At 26.7% G+C, this 13,897-nt stretch overlaps 1 protein-coding gene across 1 annotated transcript in view; it reads left to right on the top strand.

Annotated features, from left to right (window-relative positions):
• The first annotated feature begins 5,600 nt into the window (after positions 1-5,600).
• LOC107453496 (reversion-inducing cysteine-rich protein with Kazal motifs) overlaps positions 5,601-13,897 on the top strand; it is an 84,075-nt gene continuing 75,778 nt past the window's right edge. Inside the window, exon 1 of the mRNA XM_043038986.3 lies at positions 5,601-5,884. Within this exon, the coding sequence (XP_042894920.2) occupies positions 5,782-5,884 (103 nt within the window). The 5' untranslated portion in view covers positions 5,601-5,781. The remainder of the gene's footprint in view (positions 5,885-13,897) is intronic.

The following is a 13,897-nucleotide window of genomic DNA, read 5'->3' as shown; positions in this document are numbered from 1 at the left end:
TAAAGTTTTATTTTTAATTTTTCGTTAACATCATTCGAAATGACATCATTTTATTAGCATCATTTGAAAAGTCCAGTTTTTCTTGCTCGTAGACAATACTTAATTCTGGATATAAAATACATTCTTATATTTAATGTTATTGCAATCAATTCTTCAGTACAAAATCGATAATGTGTAATATATGTTTTTCGTTGCAGTAAAAATTACAAAAAACTGAAGAAAAAAAAACAATTCTGCAATGTTTTAAGCAAAATGAAAAATTGATGGTGTTAGACCAAAGAAATTTCAATTCTGTTCTTAAATTTATTGGTCAAATGGTAATATTTGCAAGTTACATTTCTGTTGAATTTTGGCTGTATATAAATTTTTACTTTTGTTGAATAGAGGGAAGGGTATTTGTATTGTTCATTCTTAATTAATTCCGAAATTGGTGCTTAAAAGCAATTTTTTTTTCTTTTAGTGAAAAGAAGATTTTTTAAATTGAACTTCATTGCAACTCCGGAAGAAGTGAAGTGATTATGCCTAACCATGTGATTTTAAATCAGATTTAATTTTATACGTGTCAGCGACGTCACGCGTATGTGTCAAATTTGAATGTTTCTGAATCGACAAATGCCACGATATATCTGCGATGACGTCACTTGCAAGTATTCTATCGTACTTTCAATTTGCTTGTGTTCTTTTCTTCTTTGTTTTTAAAAAAATTCAAGAATTATTTTTACAATATAAAATTCCTTCAAAAATCTGGAATAATAACTAAAATTTATATTTTTTAAAAATTGGAAAACATAAAATTTGCATTTGTGAAAGTCAAATCTAGCGCTTTCAATTTGCATGTTGTTTTTTTTAATTATAAAATATATTACAATTTAAATTTTCTAAAAATCTATAATAAAGAGAAAGTTTGTGGTTTATAATTCACCCGTTTGGATACTATTTTTCAATAAAGCCCTGGATTATCTAGATAAAGTAGCGTCTCTCTTTTTCCTTCGATTTTGATTGGCTGTCGCTGTAGTTTAAATGGTTAAGTATCATTGCGCACAATCTGTTATTTCAATTTTCTTTTCCCTTTTTTTGTTTCATACTTTCAAATTTATATTGACAATTCAAATTTATATTTATATCGCGCTTAGGTGTTCAAATAAGTCAAATTTAGACTTTAAATTACATTGTTTACCTGTTGAAGATCGCAATAAAAAAGCAAAAGAAAATATGCCTGGATAGATTTTACAGAGATTAATGGCATCCAAACGAAAACAGCAGATTGTGTCCGGTAAGTCTGAAATTAATTTATTCATTCATTTGTCACGATATTAATTATTAACTGTGAAGAGCAAATATGTTTAACTTTTTTTTTTCAATTGGAGATTTGACAAATTCAATTGCTTTAAATATGTTCGCCTGAAAAAAATGAAAGTAGATTACAAATATTATTTTTAACTTAAATAATTGTTTTGTTAGAAAACTTTAATAATAGATTTTAATAACATTTAAACATTTGAGTGCTTTGTTAATAGAATTAAAAGTAAACTCTAGCTTAGCATATCGAGTAATTTTCAAATGAGTAAATTTTTGAAATTTCGACGTTCTAATAATATGATATAATTCCTCTTTGAACTCTTAGTTTCTTTATTTTTATTATTTTAAATATTTCATACATTATAGCAAAATTTTATGTAAAATAGATTTGTTATATTTTATATTCTGAATTTGAATAAAAATTCTCAGAGAAATATTTATTAATTTTTGAACAAATCGGACTAATTATTGACTTTATCACAAACCTTAATTTCAAAGTATCTAAAAAAACTGATATTATTTTAATTATATCTAACTATATTTAACCCTATGAACCTCATAAAAAAACAGACTGCAAAAAATTTCAAAGAGTTTAGAAAAATTATAGCATATTATGAAAGAGAAAATAAAAAAGATTTAACTTATGGATATGGTATTCTTTACCCTGAATGAAATAAAAATAAATTGTACAATTTCAGAAAGAAAAAGAAGAATTAAGGTTTAAAAGAAAATATAGTAAATATTTAAGTTATCTTTAAGAATATGAAAATATTAATCAATAAAAATTCGCATATAAGAATAAAAACTCATTATTTCTACATTGAAGATTGCGGTCACAAGAGAGTTGCATTCACCAAAATGGCGGCACGGCATACTTATTCTAAGTATCCAGGGCTTTACTTTTCAACTCTTGGGTTGATGAAAACTAGATACGAAAAAAGTAGCTACTTCATCTGGTAATCCAGGGCTTTTTTCTCTAAATTTTATTGCGATATAAATTAATACACGTGCTTAATTACGCGTAATTAAAAATGTCCCTTGTTCAAGAATATTTTTTCCAAATTAAAACAATTTTAAGCGCAGCTGCAATGTTTTGAATGTTAAACTTTATGCTACCTTTTGTTGCCAATGTTTACGAAACTACAAGATATGTATATGGGGAAAAAATTTATAATTTCTAATGTTATTTAATTCTTTGTTCTTAAAGTATATAACGTTTATATTATCATATGTAAAGGCGTAAAATTTTAAATGAAAAATAAAATGGATCATTAACAAAAAAGTACAATTTTTATATTTACTAAAGATGAACAAAACCGACTTTTCAATATAAGGCGACTTTTAAATATAATATTAATATGAATGCGAAATATAATACGAAATATACAATGCTTAAATACTTGCTGTTACATTTCGCTTTTACCGTATTGTTTAGTTATAAATGATTAATGTTGATGCATCATTTTTAATTTAAGCTACTTTTTAAACAAGCAAAGGAAAAGTCTGCAAACCAAAACTCATAAAACTGGGACAAAATAATATCATATTTAAAAATTATCGTTTGTTATTTTTTCCCCCAACCATTTGTTTGTGTAATATAATTTTCAAATGCTGGCAGCTGGCAAGTTGATCGTTTGGAATTTTATTATGAGCAATGATTTTACTTAACGGTTCCAAAAACATGGTCATTGTTTTATTTTTAGTTTTAGGTGGAAATTTAATTGATCAGGAGAAAAATAAGTTTTGTAGTTTTTAATACTATGAGTTTGAACGATTAAATACCTTGAAGATACTTTGAAAGATAAGATACCATGATATTGAAGAATTATATAGATGGTATCTTTTAATGAAGGGTAAGTAATTTTGAACTTAATGCAGTTTCAATAAGGTAATTAGGTTTCAAAAAAGAATTGCGGCATTTGAATTTGCCTATAGATATAAATTTTTTTACGTCCGTATTTTTTAATATAATTTCACTTTAATCATTATTTATAAAATCATTCTGAATGAAAATATTGAAATAACTCAGAATATTAGAATGTTTAAATTGTTTGGTCGAAATTATTAGAATTTTGTTTTTAATAATTTTACGAGTAGCTTATGAGAATTTTATATTTATTGCAGACAATCATATTAAAAAGATTTATTTTCTGTGTTTCATGTTTAAAACTTGTTTTAAAATAGAATGTTTACGTGATATTTCAAAACCAATTAAACTACAAATTAGTTATTTACAATGACATGGTAGAAATCAACAATATATACTAGATATTTAAATTCTTCGCTATCAGATGTTTGCAGCATCTTACAGCAGTATTAGAAGAATGGATAGTTTAATGATAATCATTTCAATGATGGCCGAAAACCGAAAATTTTGGCCAGAGATCTCAGAAAACTGAAGGCTATAGTTAAAAAAAATCGATTTAGGAGTGCAAGACATTTGCGCCAGAAATGAAAAGACGAAATAAATAATATTTCTAAATCGACAACATTTAGACATTTTCATAGATTTAGTTTTATGGCGACGGTCTGGGAAACATCCCTGAGGATGATTCGAAGACATGCAATCGCAATTTTGATCCTCTGCAGAGGGGATGGCTCCCCTGCTGTGGTAGCCTGATAACCTGCGTGAAGTCTAGCACCTTACGATCGAACAGTTTAACGAGGATTGATACCGCGCACCCTCGGTCCTTAAGCAGGCCGATCGAAGTGATCACCCACCCTCTCACTGACCACAGCCAGTGAACGCTTGACTTCGGTGTTCTGCTGGAAACCGTGTCTTTACCATCAGTTCACTGCGGGGCAAGATTGCTATATTTTCAAAATAAAATTATGTAATTAACTCAGGCTTTATTTTGATATTTTTAATGCTTAAAAATACTGTGATTAGATTTGACTCGTTAAATTTGTAATTTAATTTGGGTGAGTAAAAAATAAATAAATAAAGTAATAGACTTTCTAATGTTTAATTTTTCAATTCTTCCAATTAATTAATCATGATTATAGCTATATAGAAATAGAATAGTATTAAATATTATCCTGCAATTATAAATATAACTAACTGGTTTTATTAACTATTGCTATTTTAGAATTTATAGTGCATTCAAAAAATATGTAAATTGTTGTACAAATGTATAGAAAAATTTCATTTGAATGCTTAATAACAAGTACAAGTTTTACAAAGCTTCAAATAGCATTAATTAAAACTTAATTTTATTAAAAAAGAACTCAAATTCAATTTCAATGTGTGCAAAATTAGATAAACTAATTTCGAACGCATTGAAATAAATTTAATTAAGTAAAATAAAAAGAAGAAAAAGTTATTTATTTTTTTATTTTTGGTCAATGATAAAAATATCGAATCGAAGCAAAAAAACGTTCGCGAATGACCGAAAAAAGGCGCTAAATATTGACTATAGAGGCAATAATATCGATGAAAAACTCATATTTTAATAAACTTTTGATTGCTTTTGTCAACTACAAAAGTCATCTATCAAATCAAGCAAACTATAAATAAATTATAATATTTATTAATATGTTTTCTATATTCAATAATTCTGAAAAAACTAAAAACTGCAAAGTAAAATTGTACTTGATCTTTGACCATTAAGAATTAATAACTCAAAAGCACATTGACTGTTAAGAATAAACAATTTAAAATCGTATTGATCATTCCAAACATGCACTGAGATGTTTCGTTAAAAGATCGATGATCTTTAATTAATTCAAAGTAATTTTTTCGAAGAATTCAAGCTTGTTATTTTACCTAAAGATGATTGGGATTTAGTTATTTATAGTTATTTCGATTGTATAAAATAATCCGATGTTAGTTTCAGGCGTCCTATTGATGAATTCTGTAAAACATCTAATTACATCTATAAAAGATGCCAGTTGTCATATTTTAACGACTATTATTTACAATTGAAATTTTCTTATAAAAATAAAATCCCAAAATTGCCTTCTATATAATACCGCAGTTCGTGATCGTACTAATTCAGTTTCAAGCAATTATCTACAATTTAAAAACTCGAAACAATTATTGTCAGTATAGAAGTTATTGTTAGTACTACTGCAACTAATATTCAAAATGGTTTTTACAGATAATGTATATATTTAAATAAAATAAAGCCTTGTTACATGGATTAAAAGGAATAATTACTTCAAAACATACACAAAAAAATTTAGAAAAGATTCTTATAACAACAAAATAATGAAAGAGGCTATCACCGCCTCATTTGGCGACACACGATCATCACATTGGCGAATTCAAGAGAAAAACTCATTCCGCATGCGATTTCGCAGAATTACGGCAACCTCTTCGTAAAGAGAAAAGCGAAAAAATAAAAACAAAAATTTCTACGAGTCTCTCTAGTAAAAGTGAGAGCATGTATGGTTTCTGAAACACATGCCGTTCTATGCTGACTTCTGGAAAGATGCGATGAAAATGAGCTGATTACAGTTTTTCTTCTTTCTATTCCTGCAATGAGGGAGAAGAGTTGGCACTCTACTTGTTATGGTCATCGCATCTTGACCGCTATTATTGTCATTGGATTGCTGGACATTTCGTGGATGGCGCACGCGGCGAGTGAGTGCCTCTCCGTCAATTAATTTATTTATTCTTTCGAATTTTTGAACAATGAAAAAATAACTTATTGAATTAAGAGATCTGCTATTTTTGTTGGATGTCAATGTTCTTATGAGCTTAGCTAAAATAATAGTTTTTAAAATTTTATTTTAAATGCTTTTTTACACCGTTATTATTATTTTATAAGCTTGAAACAAAAACTTACATTAAAAAAATAACTTTTAAATTAAGCGATGATCTCTTATTTTTGTAAAAAAATATTTTATTAGTAATTGAATTTTTTTATAGTTGAGCTAGAATTATTTATTGCCTTTAAAATTGAATTTTAAATATCTTTAAATTTTTTATAAGATTTTACTTACTTCCAAAATTATGTCATAATTTGTTTAAAACATTTTCAACAGGTAAAAAATGCATTTGCTTAAAAATTTTTTTTATAGAAATTATTCTTGACCAAATTAGAATAATTTAACAATATATATACTTTTTTCATTTTAACATTTGTGATAAATGAAATTTTAATTTTTCGAAAAATATTTTCCGAAATTATGAGTGAATTTGAAATGAAACATATTTATGAGTTGTTAAATCGTTTTAACTATAAAAAAATAACTAACATTTAGAAAATGAGCAAAAAATTTAAAATCCGCGATTTAAAAAAAATCAATTGAAAAGAAATTATTGTAAAAATTGTTTCTACTCTTAACTGCTTCTCGCACTATTTTCAATATTAAAAAAAGAAAGAAATGATAATGTTTTTTGACGTTTCATATTGCATTTGAGCACTGTCAAAATATAGCTATGCCTTTTACTCAAATTGATAAATAAGACAAATACTAAAACTTTCTAAAAAATTAAAACTGAAAATTACGTAATTAAACTAAAATTACGCAATATTCAGATTAATTAGTACGATTACAGATTGTTCGCATAATAATAATAATACCACCCTCTCTCTCTCAAAAACAAATTTAACTTTTAAAAAGAAGAAAAAGGCGAAAACCTTTAAAACTATCAAGTAAAAAAAAAAAAAAATCATACAAGTTTTTTGTAATGAAGAAAAGTCTGAGAAATTTCATTTATGAGAAGCAAAAGCCCCGAAGGACTAAAAACAGCAAATATATTTAAGAAGTTTTAGGCTAATAAAATCCCTCAAGTAATTAATTTCTGCTGCTCCGTTGCTTAAAAACATATGCTACCTTGATACTTTTTTTTTAAAAGTTTAAATTCCACTCCTTAAGAAACTTCGCCGTTTGAGGTTGGCTCCCGTCTAAAAAATGTAAACAATCCTTAGATTATAGGTTTAAATTAATTTATGATTATTTTTACGATTCATAAGTGAGAATAAATTTGTGTGTAGTTAAGAAGTTTATTTAAAGTAATTTGATAATACCATTTTCAGCAAATAAATTAAATATTTATTTTTTACAAATTACAAATAAATTTTTTTAAACTTTTAACAGCGTAAAAGCATATTTAAATAGATAAAGTTTTCAACGTTTAAGTAAAGTTATCATAAAAATTCAGATTAATGAAGAAAATCAAGCACTTTGAGCATATCCCATTTTGGGATGTTTGTTACTGAATTTTTATCAAAGGGTTTAAAATTGCGGAGAACTCATTTTTTGGTAATAAGGTTTTTATTCAGATAATATTTATTTAAGGTTTCTTTTTATGGGGCACTTGAAAGGTTTATCACGAGCATTCTGAATAATTCCATCAATTATACAGATTGCGCTCATAATAATAATAATAATAATATAATTAATGATATAATTACGTTTGAGCAGTTCGCTTGGGTAAACGTTATTTATTATTTTACTTTATTATGACAATCTTTCGCTTTTTTATTTATTTTATATCATGCTATGTTTGCATGATGTTAGTTATTGCTATAGGGAATGAATAAGTGAGTGAATGACTATAATAAGGAAAAAGAAAACAGATAAACAACTAAGTTCACTTGTATATATTTTGAATAAGCGAATCAGTTTGAAAGGGTTATTCTTAGCATCTTGAAAAAGTTCCGTTTTTGAGAAATTGTAAAAAAAATTAATCATAGTTTTATGAATAACGGCCATTAAGCTCTGTTTTCTTGGGGGAAAAATACAAGAAATTTCTTTCAAAGAGTTTTAGTTTTAAAAATATGAAATAAAGACGTCCTTGACTCAGATTTCAGAAAGGTCCGTTTCGCAATAAAATTTTATGTGAAGCACTGTTATAAGGATAACAATTTTTGTAGAAAAATCTGTTAACCATCCCAAATTTTTCCTAAAATGATCTCTGGCGTATAAATAAGTAAGGAATTTATAAACCTATAATTTATTACCTATGAAGTCTATGAACACATTGTTTTTCTTTTTATACATTTTCAAAGTGAATCATATGGTTTTCATAAAAAACAAACATATAACTTATTTAGGTATCTTCAGATACGCTTTCATATTGTGTGTGAGCTTGTATATAACATGTCTTAGAAAGTAGTGAGATGTTTAGAAGTTTTTTAATTTTGTTTTTTACTCCATGCTAGGAAATCAAAGAACATTCTAAAGTAACGATAACTTATAGAAGATAAGATTGACAAAATAGTATTAAGTCAAAAGACTAATCTGACTTTTGAAAGAGAGGTCTTTGCACTTGATATGATAATGGAATGCAGCTTACAAATTTAAATCAATAATATTTTGCACAAATTAGTAAATTGAAAGGTTAAAACAAATGTTGCAAGTAATAGTTTTCAAAGAAGACTTGTGCAGTAGCATTAAATATTATAAAATATACTTGAAAAATTGAAAAAGAATAAAAAAAACTCTTTTGGAAACTTTCAAAATTCCGTAAAATTTAGAGACAAAAAGCGGAATGCTAAAAATTTATTGATATATAAAATGAGATTTCTAGAAAATACAAAAGAAAAAGAAACCAGTCTTAAAACTTCTTGATTCATTTAAAAAGATCGGAAATATTGCAATATTTAAAAATTTATTTAAATTCCCAAAAAAGTTATGAAAAGATCAAAAGAGAGGTTCTAAGAAATTACTAAAATGTATAAAATGAAATATTAAGAACTTTTGAACTTTCCACAATAAATGCTGTTTTAGAACTTTTTATTACATTTAAAAAAGTCGTAAATTCTGTCAACTTTAAAATCACAATGGAAAATGCCAAAATAAATAAATAAGCGTATAAAGAAGTAAGCAAAAGTAACTTTAAAAAAAACCCAGCTTTGTAACTTTTTATTTTACTTGGACATGTAACAAATTCCTTAAAATATAGTGAAGCAATACAAAATGCCAAAACTGCTAAAACATAAAATGCGATACCAAGAAAAAAAATATTCTTATAATTTACTAAAATGTTTATAGTAATTTAATGAAGTAATGAAGCATTGATTTTTCTTCTTAACGTAGCAAATGAAGAATAGTGTGTGTTTTCAACGGTTAATACCTGCTTTCATTGGAAATATTTAAAAGGAATGAACGCATAATAATTTATACCGAAAAAATAATTTTTATGCGTTTAGGATGTATTTTTTGGAAGCACTTGGGAAAGGAGTCCCTGTAAGATAACAATACAAAAAAAGGAGATAAAAAAACATTAAGCGGCGATTTACTTCATTTCTGCAATGTTATATAAATTTAAATTTTAAAACGCTGACTCGCTTTAAAAATTTAGCAGGACTGATTCTGACTGATTGGCTGATTCTGGCCATTGAGCTCGAACTATAAATGTTTGATTTATTATTAAAATATTAATTTGAAGTTAATATGAAACTTCTCATATTTTTCACTTTTCTCTTATAATACTATTCTTCTTTATATTTTGAGTCAGTAAACAAGTGTTAAAAAGATTATTATTTATGTACGAATAAATACACAATACAGTTATTGGAATTTAGAAGTGGTTTAACAGTATAAAATCGTCGGAGAGTTTTTAAATCTGGCCAACACTCGAAATGCGTATTTACGAAAATAGACAGCTCAAAATGCAAGTATCTGAAAATGGACACTGCCTGAAATATGTGTTTATGAAAATGAATGCAGCAAAAAATGCGCCTTTTCAGTTTTCAACCCAAATTTAAAATAATAAACGAGGAGTTAAACGATTACTTTTCCTTAATTATTTAAACACTAAGTATAAGCATTACAGTAAAAAAATATTGCTAAATCAGTCTAATTTTTTCCAAGAGAAATTTTTTTAAATCCATGCATTTTTCACCTGTTAAAAAAGGTTTTAAACAAATTATGACATAGTTGGAAGTAAGTAATATTTTGTTAAAGATATCGATGTTTTCGCTTACTATTTTAAAGAACGTCTTTTTTAAATAAATCAATATGATGAAATTTTGAATACTGCGAACGCATTGAGTATTTATCTATGAACTGACATTTTATGTGAATTTTATAAAATGTTATTTATGTTTATTATTCCGTTAGTTTTTCTGGGATTTTCTTTTCTGTTTTATTTATTATTTTATCCTTAGCATAAATGAATTTGTCTCTTTATTTTCAATCATCTTTAAAAAATATTTATAGGAAGGAAAATATAAACTTAAGCTTGTCAAATTTAATATTACTAAAATGATTCATGTTAAGCAATAGAGGAAATTTCAATTATTGTTAATTTTTATATTTTAATCATTACTTTGCATTTTAAGTATGAGATTTTGCATTCGTTTTGTATGAGGTTTTGTATTCCAAACAAGAGTAACTTATTTTTAATATTTTTATTTATCAGATGTTTCAGAGAAAATTTTTTAATGTGCTTCCTTAATGTATATTTCAGACAAAACCTTATACATACATTTCAATTAAAATCAAATCTACATATCATTTAAAATTTTTGCAATAAAAATTAATTATTATTAAATAATAATAATCAAATATTCTCTTCTAACGTATGTTAATAATACTCATACGCCAATCGATCATTTAATGTATTTCCGGATTGTTCGCAAATCGATACCCTTTTATGAAACCTGCGTGATATACTAAAAATATAAAAATAACCAAAGAAAGTTTCAGTTGTAAAATCTTCGCTTCCTTTATAACTAATAAAAAAAATCATTAAAACAAGCAATATTTTGTGTTTGTATTTGACAAATATATATTTTTCCTGGTGTATCTTTATTTTGAAAGTTTCAATACTTCTATGATAAACAAATAATTTTTGGTTATTTTCGTCCAGACTTTCAACAATATATTTTTTTATAAAAAGGATTAAATCGGGGATTGTTTTACCATTTTCCTGATGAGAGCGATATGAAATCTGTAAATGATTCAGCCCTTTTTTGAAAGTATTCATTAAAATTAAATTTGTTCTATTTGTAATAGAAGTATATGAATATATGGCAGCAAATGTATGCAAAGCTTTTTTAGATTAATGAATAAAAGAAAATTTTAAAAAAATTTTATAACAGTTTTTTTTCCCTCAAAAAAATGTAAAAAATTAACTGAAAATGTTGATAGGTATTATAATGCATTTACATTGTAGAAAAAAACATATAAGTATTGAAATTTAGTAGATTTGAAGTCTGTTGCTAGTAGAACTAGAATTTTCGTATCAATTATTCGTTAAAATGAAATGAATTGCTTATAAAACAATTATTTTCCAAGACAAAGTCTATTTTTGATACACTTAAAGCTCTTATTAAGTATACATAAATTATCAGTTTTTTTCCCTATTTTTTTTTTTTTTTTTTATTTTTATTTTATTTTTTATTTTTAAATTTTTGTGAGAGGAACGCTGACGCAGAAAACAGGAAAAGTATGAATTCTAAATCAAAAGCAGTTTCTTATGCCTATACATAATGCTTTCATAATATGCGATTGATTTAAATAGTACTTATAAAAATATTCTTTGCTTTAAAAAATATGCGATTGATTTCCATACTCATAAAAATATTCCTTGCTTTAAAAAATCTAGATTTTTGGTCCCTTGTCAGATCGTTACTTTGAGTTTCTAGGCACCAGCGCTGCGCTAAGGGGACACACTGCTGATGACAACATGCATATATGTACGATTTTTTTTTCTCATATAGAATGAAAACTCATTATTGTGATCACTCTTTCAAAATTCAAAGAAACTTGTTTACGCTTATGATAACTGTTACTGGTTTGGTTGAAAAATTTTCCTTTAACGTCCATTTTTTATATTCTGTCATATGTTGACCACATAAGCTAGCATCTTTGCAATAAATTTGAAATAAAAATTAAGAGTGATGCATCATTCATTATACTATCCATAACCCAATGGGGAAAAAAGCTTTTTTTTAAAAATTGCATTTAAGCAACAATCATTACTATTATTTAACAATCATTAAGCAATGATCATTTCTCAATTTCATTTGAAAAGCATCAATCATTGTATGTCTTCTCTGATATTCAGTAAATTAACTTGAGTCAGGGCAGTGAATATCCTGTTCTCTTAATAAAGGAAATGAACAAGTAGAATATTCGATCCATATTTTTTTCTTTCTCTATTTTATGTAAACAATCTTTAAGGAAAAAAATTTGGTTTGAGGACCATACATTTTTCCTGTCTAGGGGACTTTGTTTGTCACCCTGTCTACGGTTATAGGTTGACATTGAACGATAGCACCGTTTTATCTTCCTATTGGTTTACTGATTTGACTCCAAACGGGTGATAAGCAAGCTCCTTTTGGGGGAGGCTGAGGAACCTTATCTGTAATTCCAGTCTGAAAAAATGGAAATGGAGCTGCCACCTCACACGGAAGCTTGACTTGATCACGATTTATTGTTAGTTTCAAGAATATTTTTTTAGCGTATGTTTGTTTTCTGCTGAAAAATATTGCAGTTCATTTTCTTTTTGCAAATATTAGGATTTTTTTTCTTCTTACTTTTTTTCTGTATATGTTATGTATGCATTTCAATTTAAAAATATTCTTTAATTATATGTACTTTCCGGATATATTATTTGATTCAGTTATGTGAAATTCATTAAAAATAATCACTCTTAACAATTAAAAATCACTTCAGCAGTAATTCATCTACTTAAACTTAATTTAGTAACTTATCTACTTAATGCTCTGCAATTTCGGGATCATCGAAGTGATGGTGGTAATGTTCCCAACCAAGTTGATCTGAGATCTAAAGCTCGATGGGCTTTAAACCGTTAGTGGGTTAGAGACCCTGTTCTCCTATAACAGCTTAAGGTTGTAAAGTCTTACTCTAGCTATTACTTTAAACAAAATGTTAGGCTTTTATTTAAGATTGATACAAATCTATATCCCGTCTGTGATCGATAGCACACTTCTCTGCCTGCTCACGTAAGCGACAGAGCTCTCAAAAAAGGAAAAAGAACATCACGATTGATAAACCAATTATGAGTTAGAGTCTAATAGCCGTCAAGCTAACCGTGTGATGTTTTCTTTAAACGCTGTATAAAATTCCGGATTCGTTAGCTCGTAATCCTGGATGCAATCACGGTATAAAGTACCGGCACTTTGGATACATCACCCGTAAAATCAATCTTTACCATAATTTTTACAGTAATATTTATTTAATTAGAGCTAATTCAGTGATTTGACGTTAATTATTAATGTAAAAATTACAGTGTATCAGAGTTTTTGTTCCGTGACATACCGTACTTACTGTAATTTGATACTGAATTTTTTATATTGCACGTAAATAGCAAAGTTTGAAATAAAAGAAGAAAAAAAACTGCCCGATTTATACGGATTATAGGTTAAAGCTTCATTGTCGTCAAACTAACTAAATGATGTTTTTTCTACAAGTGGAGCATTATGGATTATTTATACTCAAATCGTTCCTTAATAAAGCTGGTTTGCCTTAATGTTTTATTTAGGATTACCCTTGTCTTTTGAGTGAGAATCAAAATAACAAGATATGAAGGTGAAAGTTTTTGTCTCACATTCGCTGCATATGAATATTGCTTTTAATCTGTTGTGTCAAATGAAAATAAAACGTTGTCACTTTACATCTGGAAGACCCTGAATGTAGTTATAAAAATTTTATTTTCCTACTATAAATAATT

Source organism: Parasteatoda tepidariorum, chromosome 2 (genome assembly GCF_982258835.1).
Source record: "Parasteatoda tepidariorum strain Cologne lab strain chromosome 2, Ptep-v5.0, whole genome shotgun sequence".
Taxonomy (NCBI): domain Eukaryota; kingdom Metazoa; phylum Arthropoda; class Arachnida; order Araneae; family Theridiidae; genus Parasteatoda; species Parasteatoda tepidariorum.
This window is presented reverse-complemented; position numbering and strand designations above follow the sequence as displayed.